This window comes from Lithobates pipiens, unplaced genomic scaffold, assembly GCF_037356315.1.
Source record: "Lithobates pipiens isolate NorthernLeopardFrog02 unplaced genomic scaffold, aLitPip1_a1.2 Scaffold_25, whole genome shotgun sequence".
Taxonomy (NCBI): domain Eukaryota; kingdom Metazoa; phylum Chordata; class Amphibia; order Anura; family Ranidae; genus Lithobates; species Lithobates pipiens.
In genome coordinates this window covers 203,024,376-203,049,133 of record NW_027507787.1, presented here as the reverse complement: position 1 = coordinate 203,049,133, position 24,758 = coordinate 203,024,376, and the positions used below count along the sequence as shown (strand labels likewise).

Sequence of the window (24,758 nt, the reverse complement as noted above, 5' to 3'; positions counted from 1 at the left end):
GGCACAAACCTATACAGGCGTTGTTTGACTTACTTTTTATACACTCCCCACTAAGGGTGCAGCTTTTTGTTTTACATTTATTTATTGGTTTCTTGGCGGGGAGTTCACGCAATTGATATTCAATTGTTTTACACAATTATTGGATTATTATTACCTGGGGTGGGGGACTAGGACCCCCCCCCTGCAGTCCATAGATGGGATTCCCCGGTGAACACATCCTGGGATCCGCTCGGTCTCGGTCGCAGACCGGGGCCTGATTTTTTTGGTCACTTGGTCCCATGAGGGAATTTCTCTCACTTCCTGTACCGGAGACACAACAGGAAGTGAGGGAAAATCCCTTCCCGTGTCACCAGAACAGCTCTTCCCGATGTTCCTCTTCTGGCGACATTTTCCCGTTGCTTTCTGTTTCGATGACACCAGTACAGATAAAGGAGTGAATCTCCCCAGCGGGGACACAGACAGCAATGAGAGCTGACAGAGGGTGTCCCCCTTACTACAGCCAACCGAAAGCTGTGCATTATGATTGGATGGCTGTGGGGGAGAGGGCGGGTCTGTTAACATGGACACAGCTTCAAGGAGGGATACGTCGCCTCCTGCTCGCCCCGCCCCTCCAGGCTGAGGCCACTCCCTCTTATTCACGCCCCTCAGGCTCTCCGGGTCGTCGGACACGCGGAGCGCGCGCACCAGCGTCGCTTCTTGCGTCTCCATGGCAGCACGTTCTTCACGTTTGTTGCTGAGCCCGCCCCGACCGATGCCTCAGAAATCCAACCGTAATAAAATCAACCCGCCTGTGTTTCGTCAGATTTGGCGACCCGTCAGAATCTGTAACGGAAATGACGTTTAGTCGCCACCATCTTGCTACACCCCGCACTCCTCCACAATAAGGATACACTGAGAAGGGGGAAAGCGGACATCTTATGACACCTGAGTGTTGCTTTTTACACGTATTTTTAATAGTAAACTGAGATTATATAGTGAAATACAGTACTTAGAACTCCGTATGAATGTTTAGATGTTGAATTGTAAAAGAAGTGAATTTCTGTCAGATTAGCAAAGCTATGAGATGAGCAAGCTTGCCGCTTCTTTTAAAATTCAACAATTTACCAGTCAGACGGAGTTCTGAGTACTGTATCTCACTAAATAAACTGCGTTTACTGTTAAGTGTAAAATGCAAAATACCGGTGGGTGTAACAAGATGTCCGCTTTCCCCCTTCTCAGTGTATCCTTACTATGGAGGGGGTGTAGAAGGATGGCGGTGACGAAACGTCACTTTCGTTACACAATCTGACAGGTCGGCTAATCTGACGAAACACCAGTTCCACCAAACAGCCCCGCCTCTCTAAAATGCCGGCCAATGAAAGGGCTGAAGCTTAAGTCAGCTGACGCATCGTCTCCGCCCTCCTTGTATGCGTTCCGGTGACAGAGCGTAGGATGAGTCAGCTGACCTCTGTGTCCCCGGCCTCCCCTCCAGTGACCTTCCAGGAAGCGGGTCATGTGACATATTACGCCCCACCCTTCTTTTGACAGGGAAGTCAACTGAGCTCCGTTACTCCGCCCTCACGAGCTCTCATCCAGTAAGAATTCAGTGTGGGAGTCATGTGACTTCACTCCTGCGGCCGTACAGAGTGGGTGTATGGGTCATGTGATCGGACCGGCTCCTCCCCAGGCGTACAGTGTGGGCGGGGCCGCAGTGTCGGGCCGGGATGGTGCTGGCTCTGGTGTTGGCCGCTCTGGCCGGCTGCCTGCTGACGGTACTTGTGCTGCTGTCAGTGTACCGGCGGCCGGCCTGGGCCCCTCCCCCATCCTCTGAGCCCCTAATGAGGGACGATGTGTCCGGCCAGGCCGGGGCAGAGAGCTGCCACTTCCTCAATGCCATCTTCCTCTTTCTGTTCCGGGAGCTCCGTGACACGGCCGAGCTGCGCCGCTGGATGCTCCGCAAGATCCGGGTGGAGCTGGAAGAGCTGCTGCTGTCCCGTACGGCTGGCCGCCTGCTAGAGGGGCTCAGTGTCCGTGAACTCAGCCTGGGGGAGGCGGTGCCTGAGGTCAGTGGGATCCGCCTACTTTCCCCGGGACCCTCCCCCGCGGAATCCCTTCCCCCAGAGCTCAGCTTCGAGCTGGAGCTGGACTATTCCGGAGGCTTCCGCTTGGCCATCGACGTGGAGCTACTGTTTGGGAAAAATGCCTTCCTGGCCGTCCGGCTGGCCCGTCTGCAGGGCCGAGTCCGCCTGGTGCTCAGCCGCCTGCCCTTCAGCCATTGGTCGGTCTGCTTCCTGGAGGAGCCGCTCATCGACTTCCAGGTCCACAGCCAGTTCGAGGGGCGACCCATGCCGCAGCTCACCTCCATCATCATCACACAGCTAAAGAGGGTGATCCGCAAGAAGCACACACTTCCCAACTACAAGATCAGGTACGGCTGACCCCGGCACTACCACCCCCATCTGGTGTACTAATACCCCCCCCGGTCATCTCCCCAACTACAAGATCAGGTACGGCTGACCCCGGCACTACCGCCCCCATCTGGTGTACTAATACCCCCCCTGGTCATCTCCCCAACTACAAGATCAGGTACGGCTGACCCGGCACTACCGCCCCCATCTGGTGTACGAATACCCACCAGGTCATCTCCCCAACTACAAGATCAGGTACGGCTGACCCCGGCACTACCGCCCCATCTGGTGTACTAATACCCCCCCAGGGTCATCTCCCCAACTACAAGATCAGGTACGGCTGACCCCGGCACTACCACCCCCCATCTGGTGTACTAATACCCCCCCCCCCCCGGGATCATCTCCCCCAACTTCAAGATCAGGTACGGCTGACCCAGGCACTATCGCTCCCCCCATCTAGTGTACTAATACCCCCTCCCCCCCGGGGTCATCTCCCCAACTACAAGATCAGGTATGGCTGACCCTGGCACTACCGCCCCCATCTGGTGTACTAATACCCCCCGGGTTCATCTCCCTAACTACAAGATCAGGTACGGCTGACCCCGGCATTACCACCCCCCATCTGGTGTACTAATACCCCCCCCCCGGTCATCTCCCCAACTACAAGATCAGGTATGGCTGACCCCGGCACTACCACCCTCCATCTGGTGTACGTGTACCCCCCGGTCACCTCCCCAACTACAAGATCAGGTATGGCTAACCCCGGTACTACTGCCCCCCCATCTAGTGTACTGATACCTCCTCCACGGTCACCACCCCAACTACAAGGTCTGGTATGGCTAACCCCGGCACTGCCGCCCCCCCATCTGGTGTACTAATACCCTCTCAGGGTCATCTCCCCAACTACAAGATCAGGTATGGCTGACCCCGGCACTACCGCCCCCATCTGGTGTACTAATACACCCCCCTAGGGTCATCTCCCCAACTACAAGTCAGGAATGACTGACCTCGACACTACCGCCCCCCATCTGATGTACTGATACCCCCCCCGGGTCATCTCCCCAACTACAAGTCAGGAATGACTGACCTCGACACTACCGCCCCCCATCTGATGTACTGATACCCCCCCGGGTCATCTCCCCAACTACAAGTCAGGAATGACTGACCTCGACACTACCGCCCCCCATCTGATGTACTGATACCCCCCCGGGTCATCTCCCCAAATACAAGATCAAGTATGGCTTAAACCCCAGCACTACCACCCCCATCAAATATACCAATACCCCTAACCAGTTCACCTTCCCCAACTTCAAGATCAGGTATGGCTTAAACCCCGGCACTACCACCCCCATTTGATGTATTTATAACCCCCCCCCCCCCCCCCCCAAGGTCACCTCCCCAACTACAAGATCAGATATGGCTGACCCCAGCACTACCCAACCTCATCTAGTGTTCTGATACCCCTTCCACCTCCTAGGGTCACCTCCCTAAATACAAGATCAGGTACAGTTGAAACCCTGGCTCTACCAGCCCCATCCAGTATACCAGTACCCCTAACCAGTTCACCTTCCCCCAACTACAAGATCATGTATGGATGATCCCAGCACTACAACACCATCTGGTGTACTAATACCCCTTACCTCTAGGGTCACCTTTCTCTACTACAGGATCGAGTATGGCCAAAACCCCGGTGTGGCCGTCCTATCAGGTGTACTGTCAACTCCCTGCCGCCAGTCTCCTTCCCCAAATACAAGTTCAGGTATGGCTGACACCGGCACTACCACCCCATCTAGTGTACCAATTGCCCATCAGGGTCACCTTCCCAGACTACAAGATTAGGTACAGCTGAAAATTGTCACCCCATCCGTTGTATTCATACACCTGACCGGTTCACCTTCACCATCTACAGGATCAGGTAGCGCAAACCTTGGCATTTTATGTATTGCTACTCCTATCGATCCAACTACAAGATAAGTTATGGCTAAATATCAGCACTTCCTCCACATCCGGTGCACCATTACACCCTCCCCCCTTCCCCAATCACAAGATCAGGTTCATCCCAAACCTTGTCACTGCCATTCTCATTAAATGTACTGCTACCCCTACCTGGTGTCTGTGATCCTTACCTTAGTCTCCTACAAGATCAGGTACAGTGATAGGTTCTTCCCTGACTAGTTCACCTTCCCAAACCCTTGTACTGCTATCTAAGCCCAGTCTACTGCCACCCATCTCCAGTGATCAGGGCACCTTTTGCAACTTGAGCACAGGTTTTGTGGGAACTCCTGCAGCCCCCCTCCTACTTCAAGCTTGCAACTACCCTTATCTAGTGTACTGCTAACCCTTTTGGAGTCACCTTCCCCAACTACAAATCAGGGATGACCAGAGCCCTGGAGTGGCTACCCCCCATCCGGTGTTACTTTCTCCAACCACAAGAGTGGGCGCGATCAGAATCCCAACACTGCCAGCCTATCCCATGTACTGATAACCCAAACCAGTTCACCTTCCCCAATTACAAGTTGTGGTATGGCCAAACCTGGGCATTGCTACCCTGATCCAGTTCTATAACAACCAACCCATTCTCTTTCCCTGGAAGAGAAGAAAAGATTTATCGCACACTTGAATCCATTTTAAAAATCACTAAATTCCCATCAACACAGTCAGTTGATTGGGGGGGGGGGGGTTTTCCCACTGCGCTATTGTATTCTGACAGCGGGAGGTTTCCCTGCCATTAGAATACAATGATCACTGCTGTTGGCTGTAGTCAGCAGCAGCGATTGTGCGAGAAACCCAACAGGCTGGTTGTGCGGAAGTCAATCGTTAGATCAACCAGTCTGCCCATAGATGGATTGACATTTGGACAGTTCCTTTTGAACCTGCTTAATTTTGATTTGTCTCTGGCTGGCTTAAATGTCTCCAGGTACCACTGGAATCCCAGCACTAGATCGCCAACTACAAGATCAGGTACTGCCAGGACCCCACATCACTGGCCAGTTCCAACCCACCACATCCTTTCCCCTTGCTGACAGGTGTTCTGCTACCCTTATCTGGGTAATTTTTTTTTTTTCCAACCACATAATCTGGTATGGCAATAACCCTGGCACTTGCCACCCTATTCAGAGTGCCACCACGTCTATCAGAAATCTATCAGGTATGACCAAAACATCGGCACTGCTATTTACATCTGGTATATCGGTACTCCTAATCGCTTCACCTTCCTGAATCCTAGGACTGCTATCCCTGTTTGACCTACTGCTACCATTCTCTGTTGACCACCACTCCTCTCCAGGTCACCTTTTACGACCACAAAATTAAGAAGTCAAAAACCCCCACACTTCCTTCCGGGGTGCCGCTACCCCTATCTGGTGTACTAGTATGTCTTCCTGGGTCACCTCCCCCAACAACAGGATCTGGTATGATCAGAACCTCGGAGCAGATACCCTTACCCATTGTAAGACTATCCCTATTTAGTGACCTTTACCCCAGTCACCTCAAACTACAATATCAGGCTTGATCAGAACCTTTGGAGCTGCCACCACTGTCCTAGTGTACTGCTACCTTTAACCAGTTTACCCTCTCCATGAAGGTAAAGCTACAAACTCCAGTACTGAAGCCCAAAACTAGTATGCCACTTGCCCTATCCAATGTACTGCTACCCCTATCTATTTAACTGTTACTCCTATCCCAACCAGAATACTATCACCCCTGTCTGCTGCCCCTAACCCTAATACCACTGCCCCTAACAAGTTCACTTTCCCAGCTACAAGATCAAATAAAGCTTAGACCCTGGCATTACTACCCCATTAACTTCCTAATTCCAGTATATATATGTATATTGTTTGAAATTTACGTATAAACGAATTAATAATCAGTTGAAAATCTTAAAGTGATTTGTAAAGTCTTTTTTTTTTTCCTATAAAAATAACAAACCTGTTATTTCCTGCTCTGTTGCAGTGGAATTGCACAGAGCAGCCCCGATCCTCCTCTTCTTCAGTCGCTCTTCTGTGATCCTGGCCCCTCTCTCCTGTTCAGCGCCCCCACAGCAAGCAGCTTGCTATGGGGGCACCCAAGCTGAGTTACAGCTCCCTGTGTCCATTCAGACACGGAGCTCCGGTCCCGCCCCCTCTCACCGATCTTATGTGAGTATTACATAATCAGCTAGTATGCTCATTATTATGCCTTTGTCTTGCAGGTGTTAGTTTTTATTTATTTTTATTTTCGCATTGGGTTTACAGCCACTTTAATGCATAGAATGCATTAAGATAAAAAAAAAACCTTCTGCCTTTACAACCCCTTTGAAGAAAAATTTACTATAAAGTCATAAATGTGTAATGTGTGTGTATGACACTTCATCAAAATGAACATGGTGCATGTGGGTGGAGATTTTCCAAAGATCCCACTGGAAAACCACCCACAGCATTACAGCAGGATTTATCAATCCATTACTATTTGTAGATGTGATTCAAACACAGCAAAATGTTTGTTGCCAATCCTCCCCGAACCATGAGCTGAACTCTGAGATAAAGCAAAGGATACCATGTATCCCAGATTCCCAGGCAATGATTCCATTTAGCTGGACTTTTGTGATGTTGAAGACATTTTGCCATCATCTAAGTGGCTGCTACCTCAGTTGTGTTTTTTTGTTTGTTTGTTTTTTTATAATCACTTTTTCTTTATTAAGACAAATTCCAACATAGAAGTACACATTGCACAAAATATCGATATAAATCCTTTTTATTAACCGCTTGCCGACCTCCTCATGTACCTATTGTACAGGGAGAATCGCATACCTGTACATTGCCCTTTAAGAGGCAGCAAGCGGGCGCGCGCCCGCAGCAAGCTCCATGAGTCGGTCGCAGGTCCCGTGGGATACCCGCAATCGCCTTGCGGGGAGGAAGAACGGGGAGATGCTAATGTAAGCAAGCATCTCCCCGTTCTGCCTAGTGACAGTGTCACTGATCTCTGCTCCCTGTGATCGGGAGCAGAGATCAGTGACGTGTCACACATAGCCACGCCCCCCATAGTTAGAAACAGTCCCCAGGACACACTTAACCCCTACACTGCACGCTAGTGGTTAACCCCATTCACTGCCAATGTCATTTACACAGGAATCGGTGCATTTGTATAGCACTGATTGCTGTATAAATGACAATGGTCCCAAAAATGTCCAATGTGTCCGCCATAATGTTGCAGTCACGATAAGAGTCGCTGATCGCCGCCATTACTAGTAAAAAAATAATTAATAAAAATGCCATAAAACTATCCCCTATTTTGTAGATGCTATAACTTTTGCGCAAACCAATCAATAGCTTATTGCGATTTTATTTTTTTTAGATTTTTTTTTTTGATTTTTTTTTTTCCAAAAATATGTAGAAGAATATGTATCGGCCTAAACTTATATATTTTTGGGGGATATTTATTATAGCAAAATGTAAAAAATGCATTTTTTTTCCGAAATTGTTGCTCTTCTTTGGTGATCAAATACCACCAAAATTATTTGTGGGGAAAAAAAGGAGGTCAATTTTTGTTTGGGAGCCACGTCGCACGACCGCGCAATTGTCAGTTAAAGCAACGCAATGCCGAATCGCAAAAAGTGCTCTGGTCAGGAAGGGGGTAAATTCTTCCGGGGCTGAAGTGGTTAACATACCCCAAGAAAACACACTGGGTCCTTGATCATGTCCTCTTCAGAAGAGAGGAAAAAAAAAAAGGGGGGAAAAAGCCCACCCACTTACCTACTCGTCGTAACCAAAACTCAATTCATGCAAAACGTTATTCAAAGTATAATTAAGAATGGGGCTTTGAGCGCCCTATTACACGTGTCTAACAACCAACAATACAAAATTTTTTTTTTTTTTTTTATAATTTCAAATTACTATTTTCGTTTATGTTTAGTGTTTTAATTCAGTATAATCTCACTCTACTAAATCATTTTTATACCTCTCCACCTTTCATTTCAATCTACCCTTCTTTATGTGATTCCATTGACTGTTAGCCAGCCCCTGCCTAATTTACTATTTTAACTTATCCTCTTCCTTTTAACCACTTCCGGACCACCCACCGTTGTTATAGCTGTTAGCTGCCATAACCCCGGTATCATCTTCAGTGAACGGTCCGGTTTAAGATAAAAGTGGTCTCTGCAGCGGATTTGCCACAAGATCAGTTTTATCGGCGGCGAAAGAGGGCCCCCCCCCGCCGTGCTTCGGTGCCCTCCTCCGCCTCTTACCCTTGCTGGGCATGGAGACGAGTGATGGGAAGATGGCCCCCACCCGTCTCCATGACAATGCAGGGCGGAAGCGACATCAAAACGTCACGTCCGCCCATAGCTCTTAAATAAATAATAATATATATATATATATATATTATATCTCTATCATTTCTAGACCTCCTCTGTAAGTCTAAGCATGCAACCTGTAGAATTTAAACGACGCCTATGGAGAGTTTTAAGTGTAATAGTTTGTCGCCATTCCACGAGCGGGCGCAATTTTGAAGAATGACATGTTGAGTATCAATTTACTCGGCCTAACATTATCTTTCACAATCGAAAAAAATATTGGGCTCACTTTACTGTTGTCTTATTTTTTTAACTCAAAAAAGTGTATTTTTCCCCCAAAAAAGTGTGATTGTAAGACCGCTGCGCAAATACAGTGTGACATAAAGTATTGCAACAACCACCATTTTATTCTCTAGGGCAGGGGTCTCCAAACCCTGGCCCGCGGGTCACATCCGGCCCGCTTGTGCGTTTAAACCAGCCCGCCCGCAGCTGGCAGGTCCTGCAATACAAAGCAGCACACCCATGCTGTACGACGTGCTTATGATTGGCTGCTGAGAATGCTGATGTCCCAGCAACTAGTGACGTCATTGGCGCGGCACCTCCCCTCTTCCTGCCCAGTGTTTTATTAACGATCCAGCGTGTGAAGCAGCAGGCGGGAGTCAGGGAGCTGAAGACGGCTGTACGGAGGTGTGTGTGTGTGTGTGTGTGTGTGTGTGTGTGTGTGTGTTGCTGATGGGGATTTGTGCCTCCCAGAGGAGGAAAAAAAAAACAAAAAAAAAAAACCCCCCACCTCCTCCCAATTTCCTCCCACCAGATGCATCCCGCAGACTATCCGATCCATAGCGCAGCATTGCCCCCAAAAGGGTTGAATCCACCCTTATTTCTGAGGAGCAATGCAGCCGATCCTGCCCATGTATCTTTATGTTTAATCTGTTGATCTTTAACCATATGTATCTATCTCTCTGCTTCCATTATTTTTTTTCTACCTCCTTTTTCCAATCCATTATAGTGGGATATCCAGACTGTTTCCACAATCTAGGTACCAATATTTTGGCTGCATTCAGCAAATGGGGAGTAACACTTCTCTTACAAAACACGAGCAGATGATGGCATCCTATGAAAAAGAAAATGTAATGGAGAGACTTCCAAGTGTCATTTTCTTAATCCAAGGGGCTATCTCCTCCCAGAAAACATTAATCTTTGGGCAATGTCACCATAAATGCAGAAATGAACCCCTTTGGTTACATCCCCTCCGGCAGTTAACATCCGCCGATGGATATATCTGAGCCAATCGAACTGGTGTACGATACCATCTTGTCAGGAACTTGTAAGACATCTCCTGTATATGGGAACTTATTGAAGTATGGTGTGTCGCTCCTATCAGCCTTTTAATCTGCTCTGATGTAAAATTATAGCCCAATTCTCTTTCCCATTCTCAAATGAAATCGGGAGTCGTCGTATTTTGGGCGCTCAGAACCAACCTATACAGACCCCCCCCCCCCCCCCAGTATTCAAACCAAATCCACCAATGGAAGCAATTTACCTTGTGGGGCCACACCAGCGCAATTACCCTTCCCGTTCGTTCCCCAGCAATCTAAACTCCCTTTCTCTTGGGGAAAACCAGGGAAATCCTTCCAATGGTGTTATAGGGGATATTGGGGGGGGCAAACTTTCCCGTACTGTTCATTCTATCGCAAATCCTGTCTTCGTCAGTGGAGATGCATTTTCCGACAACCCCCAATAAGAAACTGGAAACCTAGGGGGCTCCGGCCAAGTTACTACCTGCTAATGTTTTCTCCAAGGGCGCCCAAATTTTACTAGCAGTCATGGCACCAGTTCATTATACAAACCAGTGCCACCCCACCCTCCTGTTTTGGTCTCCTCAAAATCTCGTGTGCCAACCTGGGATGTTTATCTCCCCACACAAAGGTCATAAAAGCCCTTCGTATTTGTTTAAACAATGTCTGTGGGAGTGTAATGGATACGGTATGTAAAATTTAAATAAGCCTGGGAATTACACTCATTTTAGGTGCGTTTACCCTGCCAAGCCATGTCAGATTACGACTTCTCCACTTTTGCAAGTCTTTTATTATGGATACCATCAAGGGTCCATAGTTTAGATCATATAGGCACTTTATATCTGAAGAGGTATAGATCCCTAAATAGAATCAAAGTGCCAAACAAAAGGAAAAGATTGTTGCAAGGTAGTCCTCACCCTCAAAGGCACATGGCTCGGCATCAACACTGATTTCTCAATATTTGTTTTAAAATTAGATATAAGGCCAAACCTGTCTATTTCCAGCATCAGTTCCGTCAAAGACTCTTTAGAAGAAGAGGGGTACAACAGTAGATGGTCTACGTAAGCTGAGATCTTCTGTTCCGGTGATCCAATACAAATCCCCTTAATCTTCCTATTTCACCTAATCGTGCACAGAAAGGTCTCTAGCACCATAGCAAATAACAATGGGGACGGTGGACATCCCTGCCTAGTCCCATTCCATATCTCAAAATAATCTGATAGTCTACCATTAACTTTTAACCCTTGCTCTAGGATCTGCATACAGTGCCATCACCCAACCCATCATCCGCTCTCTGACCCATCTCCCTCAGAACTGTGACCATAAACTCCCACCCTACCCTATCGAATACTTTTTCCGCATCCATTGAAAAATGACTACACTCGGGGTCTGGTTTGGTCCATTATGCATCCAATGCAATACATGCAAGGCCCGAATAGTATTGTCTCTAGCCTCTCGCCCCTTCATAACCCCTGTTTGATCTGGGTGAATCGATTGAACTATATGCTTTTGTAACTTTAGGGCCAGAATTTTAGCCAGGAGCTTAGTGTCAGAGTTAAGGAGGGAGATGGGTCTGTGGCTGGCATGGCACTGAGGGTCTTTCCCTACCTTCGAGAGAACCGCCACATAAGCCAACAGTGCCTCTGGAGGCAATGGGTTAGAGACCATGATAGGATTAGGGTATCTGCAAAGAGGAACCTACAGGATTGAGGAAACTTTTTATAATACATATTTGTGAAACCATCAGGTCCAGGGCTTTTACCTAATGGCAAAGCCGCAATCGCTCGACCCAGCGGCTACCTCAGTTGTAATGCATGCAGGGAATACATAAATATCCTTATGAAATAACATGAAGATGTACAGCAAATTACTGTTTTTGGACTGTGTCTTGCATGTCAGGGATGGGGGGGGGACTTTGATGTTTATAGAAAGCCCACCCTCACAGACTGGTGTCTGCTCTTTAACTTCCACCACCCACTGGAACACAAACTGGAGGCCTTTAGAACTCATCAGGCTGCAGACTCTAAGTAAGTCCCAGGTTAGCATAACTACTAGGACTCTATTAGAAAATAAATGCTTACATGGTCCCGATTCATACTGAGGAATTTCAGCGTTTATATGCTCTGTTTAACAGCCAAGGTAACAAGCCATCCTATCAAATGACACTGGAACCGGACCTGGGTGAGACTATTGAGGAGCCCTATGGTGAACAAGGGCAGAAGCAAACTACATGCGGTCCCCTAGTTACAAACATCTGACTTACAAGCGGAGGGAGACAACAGGAAGAGAGAGGAAATCTCCCCCTAGGAAGGGAAATTCACTTCAGTAAGAGTTATCATGGGAAAAAATGGTGTCTCCACTGAAGCTTTATCGCCAATCCTTGTTTCCACAACAACCCAAAGTTTTCAAAATCCAATTGTCTTTGGCACAGAAAGTGAGTTAAAATTTTCTGTCCAGGGGCACAGACAGCAAAACAAACTTTACAGGGGTGTTAACCCTTCCCTATGCTATCCAAAAAGCTGGCTGCAGCTGTTGCGACTTACAGATTCAACTTAAAGTGGTGGTCCGCCCAAAAAAAAATTAAGACAGCAGCATCACATACTGCAGCTACTGGCTTTTAACAATAGGACACTTACCTGTCCTGGAGTCCAGCGATGTCGGCACCGCCTCTGATATTTCCATCAGCTGTGGGGTGCTGCCGCCGCCATTGTGGGTAAGGGTACCTGGCAGTATAGCCTTACGGCTCCACGCCGGGAACCCTACTGCACATGCGCGAGGCCCCGCTCCTCTCTCCTACTAGGCCAGCGACGGGGAGAGGAGGAGGGAGCCCCGCAGTGATGTCATGGGCTGCGGCCCGGACTCCCGGAAGTGGGGACAGGATACCTGTCTAAGAAAGGTTTCCTGTCCCCCCCCTCCCTCCTGAAAGGTGGCAATTGTGGCACCGGAGGAGAGCAAGAGACAAACGAGCGGAAGTTCCACTTCTGGATGGAACTCCGCTTTACCAACAAACCTACAGACCCGATCTTGTTTGTAACCCGGCGACCGCCTGTACAAGGTTTATCTCAATGGTACCTTGTTCTATTGAGGCTGCAAAACTTTACCCTGTCACTTCGTCCCTTTGCTTCTGGAGATGTGGGCAAGGGGGCGATGGCTTCCATGTCTGGTGGTACTGTCCAAAGGTCTGCTGATTCTGGATTAGAATATTCAGTCTTGTCTGTTTGGTGATGGGACAGAATATATTTAAAAACGGCATTGTACTGACCTGTCACATATATATATAAATATATTCTTTCTGTTTTTTTTTTTTGCTTTTATTTTCTTTCTTTCTCTCTTTCTTCATGTAACTGAGCTATGTTTGAGCTACAGTTTATTGTAATATCCGTCTATAATTATACTTCTATTTGGTCTTCTGCAATAAGGTGATTGCACTTTTGGAGCCTAATGTCTCACTTTGTCTCTATTTACGGTCTTATAGACCCCAGATCCCTCCATAAAGAGTACCTGTCACTGCCTATTACTGTCACAGGAAAAGTTATTCATTCCTTCTGATTGGAACTAAAAGTGATCAGAAAGGAAAAAAATAAAGGGACAGTGTAAAGAAAAAATTAAATAAAATGAGCGCCCCATGCTTGCGCACAGAATCGAATGCATATGTAAGTTGCACCCACAAATGTAAGCAGTGTTCATACCACGCATGTGAGGTATCGCCGCCATTGTTGGTGAGAGTTAAGCCGCGTACACACGACTGGACTTTTCGACAGACTTTCTGAACGAACGGACTTGGACACACATGACCGGACTAAGTCTGTTTGAAAGTCCGTTCATTTTGAACGTGATGACGTAAACGGGAATAAACAAGGAAGTTCAATAGCCAGTAGCCAATAGCTGCCCTTGCGTCGTATTTGGTCTGTCGGACTAGCACACAGACTAACGGTTTTCCCGATTTTAGTCTGTCGAATAGATTTGAAACATGTTTTATTTCTAGGTCCGGTTCCAGTCTGCTGGAAAGTCCGATCGTGTGTACGCGCCATAATAATTACATAGTCAGGTTGAAAAAAAGACACAAGTCCATCCAGTTCAACCATAAACAATAAATAAAATAAAAAATATCATATAATCCCATATACCCACAGTTGATCCAGCGGAAGCGCCCCCCCCCCAGAAAAGCATGATCCAATTTGCTACAGCAGGGGGGAAAAAATCCTTCCTGATCCCCCCCGAGAGGCAATCAGATTTTCCCTGGAACAACTTTACCTATAAATGTTAGTATCCAGTTATATCATGTAAATTTAGGAAAGAATCCAGGCCTTTTTTAACCACTTGCTTACTGGGCACTTCAACCCCCCTCCTGCCCTGACCAATTTTCAGCTTTCGGCACTGATGCACTTTGAGTGACAATTGCGCGGGCATACAACACTGTACCCAAATGAATCCCCCCCCCCCCCCCCCCCAAAAAAAATAGAGCTTTCTTTTGGTGGTATTTAATCGCAGCTGGGGTTTTTATTTTTTGCTAAACAAACAAAAAAAGATGCAAAATGTTGAAAAAAATGTTTAATAGTCTGTTATAAGATTTTGCAAACAGGTAATTTTTCTGCTTCATTGATATGCGCTGATAGGCTGCAATGGTGGGCACTGATGGGGACAGAAAAGTCGGTACTGATGGGCACAGATAAGGCGGCACTGCTGAGCCCTGATGGGTGGCATGGATGGGCACTGATGGGTATTACTGATGGCACTGATGTGCAGCGGCACTGTGGGCATGGACAGGTGGTCGCTGGTGGGCACTGATAGGCAGCACTTTTAACCTGATGAAGCTTGAGAGGTCTGGTGTGCCAAGCTTGTAGCATCATACTCAAAAAGACTTAAGATTGTAGTTGGTGCCAAAGTGCTTCAACAAGGTATTTGAGCAAAGGCTGTGAATACTTATATGTACATGGGATTTTTTTTGTTTTTTATTTTTAATAAATTTGCAGATTCCAAGCATACTTCTTTTCGTGTTATCATTATGGGGTATTGTTTGTAGAATTTTGAGGAAAGTAATGAATTTAATTCTATTTGGAATAAGGCTGTAACATAACAAAATGTGGGAAAAAGTGAAGCGCTGTGAATACTTTCTGGATGCAGTGTACATCAGATTTATCGATAAAGTGTTATTACCGGTATTGCCTTCGTAATTTTGCTTCATCTGCTTCTTTTGACAGGTACAAGCCGTTTTTCCCATATCAGATACATCCCGTAACGGAGGAACCAGAGGAACGGACGCTGACGTTGCAGGACCTGGGGCTGGCGGAGGGGCGACTGAAGGTGTCAGTAATAGACTGCAGCAGGTAAGTGTCCCCTTCTCCCATCCCTGGTACATTCAATTATTTTCTTCCACTATTAGTGTTACTAAACCCAGGAGCTTGCATTCACTTTATCTGATCTCCCATAGTACATGGAAATGCAATTATTAGTAAATAAGACTTCTATATACTGATGAGAAAAGGTATTTAGCAGTTTATATGACCTATCAGTGTCTGGTTTAAGCTTGTAGGAGGAGTTTTCATTCTCTTTTGACTGTCCTGTGAGGCTGCAGAACCACCCCCCCCCCCCCCCCCCAATCCTCTGTCTGGACAGTGCTGATTGGCCCCTGTGCTGATATAATGCACTCCTCAGAAAAGTAAAAAAAAACTCTTGGGGACTGTGAAAGAAGGGGAGGATCAGAGAAGACAGGCTCAAAGAGCCTTTTTACACAATGTGGAGGATTAACCCCTTAGGTTCCACAGTGGGTATAACAAGCATGCTTTATTGCATATACAGACTGATTTTACTGTTGGTTTAGTAACACTTTAAGCACCCGTATTTTATCTGTGCTGTGAGAGGCGGTAGACCAACAAAATTGGTTATCTCTATACTGTGTGCATGTTACTTTGACACTTGGAGGTTAGGATGTGGGACAGTTGGGTAAGACAGTTGCATCTCATGTGCTGAGTGGGAAAGAAGAAACTAAACAGGGCAGGTGACACAAGGGGCTGATCACCTGCTGGGTTCTATCCAAAGCTCAGAACATGTCTGTTAGCGACACCTAACTGCCCCACAGCCAAACTTCCTAACAGATTTTTGTGGATTGGCTGGGGCTTAATATGAGCTACACAAACTACTGTGGGGAAATCTCACCGTTGTAGGAGGAGCTGAGACATAATTGTGGGAGGGGCAGAGACCCAAATTACTGCAGGGAAATCTCCACTGTGGGAGGGGCAGAGACCCAAACTACTGCAGGGAAATCTCCACTGTGGGAGGGGCAGAGACACAAACTGCTATTGGGAAATCTCCACTGTGGGAGGGGCAGACACACAAACTACTTCAGGGAAATCTCCATTGTGGGAGGGGCAGAGATGCAAACTGCTATTGGGAAATCTCCATTGTAGGAGGGGCAGAAACACAAACTAGTGTGAGGATACCTCCCTATTGTGAGAGGGGCACAGTCTTTACACTGGGGTTTCCAAATGGTGAAAAAAATCCTTCTGTCCGGGTGTTTTGGGTGGAGGTGGCAGATTTATGGTGTAGTAGGAGTTAAAACACTGTAGAGCACTGCCTGGCTGTAAACTCCTCAGCTGGTGAGTGTCAGGAGGTAACGGGATTAATATTGATTTTTGGCAGAGTGTTGCCATTCCCATAATGGCTCCTAATCTCATTACCGCCTTTTGTGTTTGTATCGGTTGCTTGGGGGGGATTTCACAATCCATTGTGCTAATAAGGCCTCTCTTATTCTTCAAACGGTGTCTGTTACCTGGTGCCACGTGCCGCCTACCATCTGCTCTCAGGCGGAGCGCGGGATCTCATTGTCCTGCATGTAGAGTCTGGTCTCCAGCATTATTAAAATTTCATGGAAAGCGTTTATAATTCACTCCCTGACCTCAGACAGAAGGGTGGCGTGCAGCTATGCCAAATTGATTTATGGCGTTCCGTCGTCCTGATGGAAACAAATCACCTATCAATGTTTCCACCCCCCCCCCCCCCCCACGACTCCCTTTCATGATGTAGGCAGTAATGACAAGGTGAGTTGGGTTATACCACTTAGATTGTGATAAAGCAAATGCATCATTGTGCTGCAGATATGTGCGCCACAGTCTCAGGAGACGATACAAGGTTGTCGTCATTGCCTGAAGTCAGTTGCCCTATTACCTGAGAATCCGCCATGTAATGTTCCTGCAGTCGCATGACCTAGATAACTATGGTCAGATTGGGGATTGATTGTTTGAAAGCCCCGCAGAAATTGACAGAGTCCCGGTTCACACTGTCACGATACGATTTCTCATCTCAGTTTCTCAGTGTGATTCCTAAGCCCCGGTTTGCACTCGCATTCCTGTGCAAAACACGTGCAATGCAATTTGAGGCCATCATTTTGTGTGGTTCAAATCACACCGCATTTTCATGGAAAAAGGTGCAGGCCCCTTCTTTTTTTTTCCCACTCTGGACTCTGCACCATGCGTTCCAAGGAGATCGCATGAATATAGCAGTTGCTATACAGTGCAATGCAGGAAATGCAGCGATTACTGTGCTTTTTCCACATTGCATCAGTGTGAACCTAGCCTCAGAGGGCAGTTGCAGTGTGGCTTGATGCGGTTCTGATGATCTTTGATGCTTTTTGGACACTGGATGCAGCTGTGATTTTTTTTTTTTTTTTTTTTTTCTGTTCTGGTCAATGGATACTCATGTTTGTCAACTAAAGGATGTCCTCTTCCTGGTATTTCTGTACTCCTCTATGCCCTTGGTCACGGCGGCAGTTGCTACTGCTACAGCAGCAGCCTTGATAGAAGAGGAGAACAGGAGGAGGTGAAGAAGATGAAAATACTGGGTTCCAGGCCAGTTCTGGGTCATGTATGGTGACCTCCATGCTCATAAAGTTCAAAAGTTCTTCCCACACAGTGATGGCAGTGGCAGCTCGTGCTCCCAAATTTTTTTTGGCCCCAAACAAACTGAATAATTCTGAAAAAAAACCCATCAGTGGCAGCCTCGCTGTGCCCCATCAGTGGCAGCCTCGCCGTGCCCCCTGCCGGCCTGCCATCTGCACTCGCCTGTCTCGGTGGGACAACTCCTCGATGTCTTCTCCCGTCCTCTCTTCCCATCCTCTGCCATCATTGGACGCCTGTCGTTTCAGCCAATCAGGTGACGGGTAACAGATCCGAGCACCTAATTGGCGGAGAGGTGGTTTAGTGTTAGGAAAGCGAATATTAATTCGCTTTTCTGACACAGCTGAGTGACCTGCGAGCGCCCAGCATGGCTCTTGTGGGTCATCTTTTTTGATGCCTGTTAGAGCCTATGGCTCTAATCAGGTGCTTTAAAACGCCCCCACCGCTGTAATTCAGGCGCCCTGCATCCCGAACAGGGGCCGGGCACCTGATTAGGGGGTGGCAGTGGCGGCCATAGATAGATTCATGCATTGCATGAATCTATCCGTGCTAGAGGGGGCGGCGCCCATGAGCCCTTATGGATGCACCGCCACTGAGAGATGGTCTTTTCTGGATATTTGAGGGTTTCCACTCTAATATGACGGTTTCCTTTCCTGTATCCACAGGCTGTGTGCTCTGTACAAACCTCTCTTGTATGGAAGATTGCTTGGCAGCTGCATCATACACACATAGCATCTTCAATTATTGCTCCAATTTTGTTGGGTCAAATCAGCAATTCAGCAATTCCCTATTCATGAACAAAATACTTTGCAAGGATTTTAAAGCTGAGCTCTGGGCACAAAATTAAAATCGGTTTTAGAAATGACATTGCTAACCTTCAACAAATAATAATCCAGTGCTGCGACCAATCTGGAATCGTTGCCAGAAACATGCATAATAAGGGCTCATGTCACGTGTGTCCTCCACCGTGATTTAAAGGGTAATTCCACTTTTTGGGGGGGGAATAGCAAATAAAAAAAAAAAAATGTTTAGTGTATACGTTTGCAAATCAAATCATATTGTAATTGATCTTTTTTTCTTTTCAATCTGCAGCCGCTGTAATTTTCTGTAAAATGCAATATGGCAACCTGAAAGTGTTCTGTATACAAAATGTGTAGTGAACGCCCCCGAGAAATATTATTTTCCTGTTTGTGTGATTGGCTGAACTCTGCACTAAGATACAAGTCAGATTTACAGCATCTCCTGCAACAAAAATTTCACTTTTGGTGAGATATTTCTGATAGGAAATCGTGACTAAAGGGATGCAGTTAACCACTTCAGCCCCGGAAGATTAACCCACTTCCTGACCAGGCCATTTTTTTGCGATGGGGCACTGTTTCTTTAACTTACAATTGCGCAGTCAGGCGACGTTGTACCCAAACAAAATTGATGTCCTTTTTGCCACAAATAGAGCTTTCTTTTGGTGGTATTTGATAATGTCTGCGATTTAGTTTTTTTGCGCTATAAACAAAAAGAGTGACAATTTTGGAAAACAAAAAAAATATTTTTTTTTACTTTTTGCTATAAAACATTTCCGAAAAAAACAAATGCATCCATCAGTTTAGGCCGATATGTATTCTGCTACATATTTTTGGTAAAAAAAAATAAATCACAAGAGGTGCATCTTGATTGGTTTGCGCAAAGGTTTATCCTGTCTACAAAATAGGGGGTCAATTTATGGTATGTATCCACCTCAATACAGGACACTTAAACCCCCTTCCTTCCCAGACCAATTTTCAGCTTTCAGTGCTCTCTTACTTTGAATGACAATTACTCAGTCATGCTACACTGTAACCAAATGAATTTTTTATCATTTTGTTCACACAAATAGAGCTTTCTTTTGGTGGTATTTATTCACCACTTCATTTATTATTTTTTGTAATATAAGCGAAAAAAGAGCGAATTTTTTGAAAAAAAAACAAAATTTTCTACTTTCTCTTTTAAAAGAAACCAAAAAAATCTAATTTTGGCGAAAATTTAGGCCAAAATGTATTCTACTACATGTCTTTGGTAAAAAAAATCCTGATAAGTGTATGATCATTGGTTTGTGTGAAAGTTATAGAGCCTACAAGCCATGCTATGCATAATTGAAAATGTATCAATCCTAATGCACTGATGGCCTATCTCAGTTCTTGAGGCCCTAAAATGTCAGGACAGTACAATAACCCCCCAAATGACCCCTTTTTGGAAAGAAGACAGTCTGCGGTAATTGGTAAGAGGCGTAGTGAATTTTTTGAAGTTGCAATTTTTTCCCCACAATGCTTTGGAAAATTAAGAAATATATATATATATATTTTTTTTCACGAAATTATCATATTATTTACAAGTTATTTCTCACACATGGTGCAGGCATAATTGCAATTACACCCCAAAATACATTCTGCTATTCGTCCTGAGTATGGAGATACCCCATGTGTCAGACTTTTCCACAGCCTGGCCACATACAGAGGCCCAACATCCATGTAGCACCATCAGGCGTTCTAAAGGCATAAATTAACACATTTCAACACATGAAACACATTTCATTTCCTGAGTACCTATTACATTTTTGAAGGCCCTGGAGCACCAGGACAATGGAATTACCCACAAAGTGACCCCATTTTGGAAAGAAAACAACCCAATGTATATTCTGTGAGGCATAATGAGTCTTTTGAACATATAATTTCTTTCCACAAGTTTTTGGAAAACGTGGAAAGAAAATGAAAACCTATTTTTTTTTCACAAAGTTGTCAATTTAGAAGATCTTTCTAACACATAACATGTACATAGCCAAAATGACACCCCAAAATTCATTCTGCTACTCGTCCTGAGTATGGCGATACCCCATGTGTCAGACTTTTCCACAGCCTAGCAACATACAGAGGCCCAACATCCATATAGCACCATCAGGCGTTCTAAAGGCATAAATTACACATTTCATTTCCTGAGTACCTATTACATTTTTGAAGGCCCTGGAGCACCAGGACCATGGAATTACCCACAAAGTGACCCCATTTTGGAAAGAAAACAACCCAATGTATATTCTGTGAGGCATAATGAGTCTTTTGAACATATAATTTCTTTCCACAAGTTTTTGGAAAATGTGGAAAGAAAATAAAAACCTATTTTTTTTTCACAAAGTTGTCAATTTAGAAGATCTTTCTAACACATAACATGTACATAGCCAAAATGACACCCCAAAATACATTCTGCTACTCGTCCTGAGTATGGCGATACTCCATGTGTCAGACTTTTCCACAGCCTGGCCGCATACAGAAGCCCAACATACAAGTACCACCTTCAGGCTTCTAACATATAGCATGTACACACCAAGAATTACACACCAAAATACATTCTGCTGAGCAAAGGGTAAAAAAAAGGCTCACCTGTGGTTTTAGCAGACAGGGACACCGTTCCAGAGCAGTCAAAGCATTTTCTAGACAGCCAAAGGAAATGTCCAGGAATTGTCCAGGCAGCAGACAGATATGGAAAATTATGAACATGGTTCAGTACAGTCCAAGGTTTAGCAGGCAGTTCAGGCATAGGCATGTCCAGTTCAGGTGGCAGGCACAGGCATGGCCAGTTTAGGTGGCAGGCAAAGGCAGGGCCAGTTCAGATGGCAGCAGGCGGCACTTTGTACATTGGGCCTTGGTCAGGTAAGACCCGAGGACAGGGGTAGAGGCTTCTTCCCACCCAAATCTCTACGAAGCCTCTGAGTCTCCAGACCCTAATCCGAGAAAACGAAAAACCTGGAGAAAAAAAGGTTTTCTCCACTCGGAAAACTTTTTCTGGAGCCCCTCACATGTGAGACCCCTGTGCTGTACAGTGGCAGGGCAAATGATCAGTTCAGGAGGCAGGCAAAAAGCATGGTCATTTAACAGGCCGAGGTCAATTCACGTTGAAGGCAGAAATATGTTTGGCAGAGGCATAGTCATTTAACAGTCCGGGTCATACACAGAAATGGCAGAAAGTGGATACTGGAAAGAAATCATCTTCACTTTACTAATAGTTTAGTGAAGTATGATAGCTTCGATAGCAAGTTCCAATGCAGAGGCCTGGCTGGGAGGGACAGTCTGGACAGTAGTATCGGGTGTCACGGCGAATTCCTCTACTTGTACACACACGGCATCTTTTTTGGGGTTTGCGACCTGTTTGGGTAGGAGGGAGGATGTCGGGAAAGTGCCTTTCATGGAGTCTGGCTACTGCATCAGAGCGAATTAGTTGAGTGGGTTGGCCATGGGGATAGACAAGGTCTGTGATAACATCTTCTTGGAATCTTAGATAGGTCAGGGAACTTTGGGTGCTCTTAGAAAAAATAATATAAGAATTGAACATGGCCAATTGCATCAAATAAACGGCGACTTTCTTGTACCAAAACAGTGATCTCCTGGTGGCCAAGTAGGGCTGCATCATCTGGTCATTCATATCCACCCCCCCCATGTATAAGTTATACTCGTGGATACATTTTGGCTTCTGGATGGGGCCTTTTCTTCTTTGCAGTTCCACCAAGGTGTCATTGTGTATTGTGGAAAGGATGTAGACATCTCTTTTTTTATCTCTCCACTTCACCGCTAGTACCTCGTCAGTCCGCATACTGGCCATTTCACCCTGTTTTAATTTCTTGGTGACCAACACCTGTGGGAAACCTTTGCGGTTGGTCCGTGCTGTCCCACAGGCCACAGTCTGCTTTAGGTATAGATGGCGGAAAAGTGGGAGACTTGTGTAGAAATTGTCTACATATAGGTGGTAACCTTTCCCAAGCAATGGTTGGATCAGCTGCCAGACAATTTTGCCACTTGTTCCCATGTAGGTAGGGCATCCAGGGGGGTTTAGCTGTCTGTCTTTTCCCTCATAAATTATGAAGTCATATGTGTAACCCGTGGCCCTGTCACACGCCTTATAAAATTTTACCCCACGTCTGGCTCTTTTACTGGGCATGTATTGTTGTATTCCAAGTCGCCCAGTGAAGTGTAATAGGGATTCATCCACACAAATATTTTTATCAGGGGTAAACATCTGTTTGAAACTGGCGGAAAAAAAATTGATTAGGGGCCGAATTTTGAATAATTTATCATAACTGGGATGATTTCGAGGGAGGCATTGGGCATTGTTATTGAAATGTAAAAATCTCATGATCATCTCATAACGGTTTCTGGACATAATTGATGAATAGACCGGCATGTGGTGGATAGGTTGGGTAGACCAGTAGGAATGGACTTCATTTTTTTTTGTTAGCCCCATGTTGAGGGTTAGACCAAGGTAAATTTTTAATTCTTCCACGGTGAGGGGTTTCCAAAAAAAAGGACGGGCATAGGAGGAACTGGGATTGTTGGCTATATGTTGGCTGGCATATAGATTACATTGCTCCACAATGTCAGTTAGGAGATCATTGGTAAAAAATAAATGAAAATAATAAAGTGGGGTTACATTTTCCGTCTGTATCTGAGGGCCTGGCTGGGATGTAAAAAGGGGAATAACAGGTTCTACTGACGTATCGGGCAGCCATGTTGGATACAGCAGAACATGTGGAAGGCTAGTATGGGCACTGCCTCGTTGATGGGATGCTCCGTTGCTAGTATCTGGCCTATCTTCAAGGAAGGTTGCAGAACTGCTGGTGGATGCCTGCCTATCCCGGAGTGCTGCGCTGCTGGTGGATGCCTGCATATCATCCTGGAGTGGTGCGCTGCTGTTTGATGTCTGCGCCTGCTCATTTCTCCTGTTTCTCCTTGTTAGGATTCTATCTTCCTCGGTTTCCATCTCGGAGCCACTGCTTTCCACTGGCTCATAATCGCTATCCGAGTCTGACGGAGAGAGTTCCCCGCTACTCTCGTCCGACATACTCTGGAGCATCTGGAAAGCCTCCTCTGCTCTGTACGACCTTTTAGTCATGTTGACGGGCAGATGTCAGATGGCGGGTGTCAGATGTGCCTGATGGCGGGCGTCAGATGTGCCTGATGGCGGGCGTCAGATGGGCCTGATGATGGCGGGCGTCAGATGGGCCTGATGATGGCGGGCGTCAGATGGGCCTGATGATGGCGGGCGTCAGATGGGCCTGATGATGGCGGGCGTCAGATGGGCCTGATGATGGCGGGCGTCAGATGGGCCTGATGATGGCGGGCGTCAGATGGGCCTGATGATGGCGGGCGTCAGATGGGCCTGATGATGGCGGGCGTCAGATGGGCCTGATGATGGCGGGCGTCAGATGGGCCTGATGATGGCGGGCGTCAGATGGGCCTGGTGATGGCGGGGCAGATGCGCCTGGTGATGGCGGGGCAGATGCGCCTGGTGATGGCGGGTCAGATGCGCCTGGTGATGGCGGGTCAGATGCGCCTGGTGATGGCGGGTGGCTGATGTGTCAGATGGCGGGCCGATGTGCCAGGTGTTTTTGGGGACACTGTGTGTTTTTGGGGACACTGTGTGTTTTTGGGGACACTGTGTGTTTTTGGGGACACTGTGTTTTGGGGGACACTAGCTGGGAGATCAGTGGGTAAACAGCAGACAAACAGCTAGAAAACTCACTGATCTTCCCGGCTGAAGCAAAGATTTCTCTTCCTCTCCTCACTGACAGGTTCTGTGTGAGGAGAGGAAGAGATGAGAGCAGTTACAACTGCTCTCTATTTACATTACATGACGACTGTGATTGGACACAGTCGTCATGTGATCAGGAGGGCCAATCACATGGCCCTCCTGTTGTATTTTTCTCTCCGGTCTCCGGGGGTCTCAGGCAGATCGGGATCGCGCCGCTGCGCGGGCACGTGGCGGCGCGATCACCGGTTATCTGCCGCCCATCCCCCTTTGTTTACCTTACGATGGCTGTGATTAGACACAGCCATCGTGCGGATCAGGAGGGCAAATGACATTGCTCCCCTGCCGATCCGAGATGCGGCGTGTGCGG

At 46.6% G+C, this 24,758-nt stretch overlaps 1 protein-coding gene across 1 annotated transcript in view; it reads left to right on the top strand.

Moving 5' to 3' along the window:
- The first annotated feature begins 1,654 nt into the window (after positions 1-1,654).
- PDZD8 (PDZ domain containing 8) overlaps positions 1,655-24,758 on the top strand; it is an 84,488-nt gene continuing 61,384 nt past the window's right edge. The window contains exons 1-2 of the mRNA XM_077455447.1: positions 1,655-2,407; positions 15,155-15,280. Coding sequence (XP_077311573.1) covers positions 1,704-2,407; positions 15,155-15,280 — 830 coding nt within the window. The 5' untranslated portion in view covers positions 1,655-1,703. The remainder of the gene's footprint in view (positions 2,408-15,154; positions 15,281-24,758) is intronic.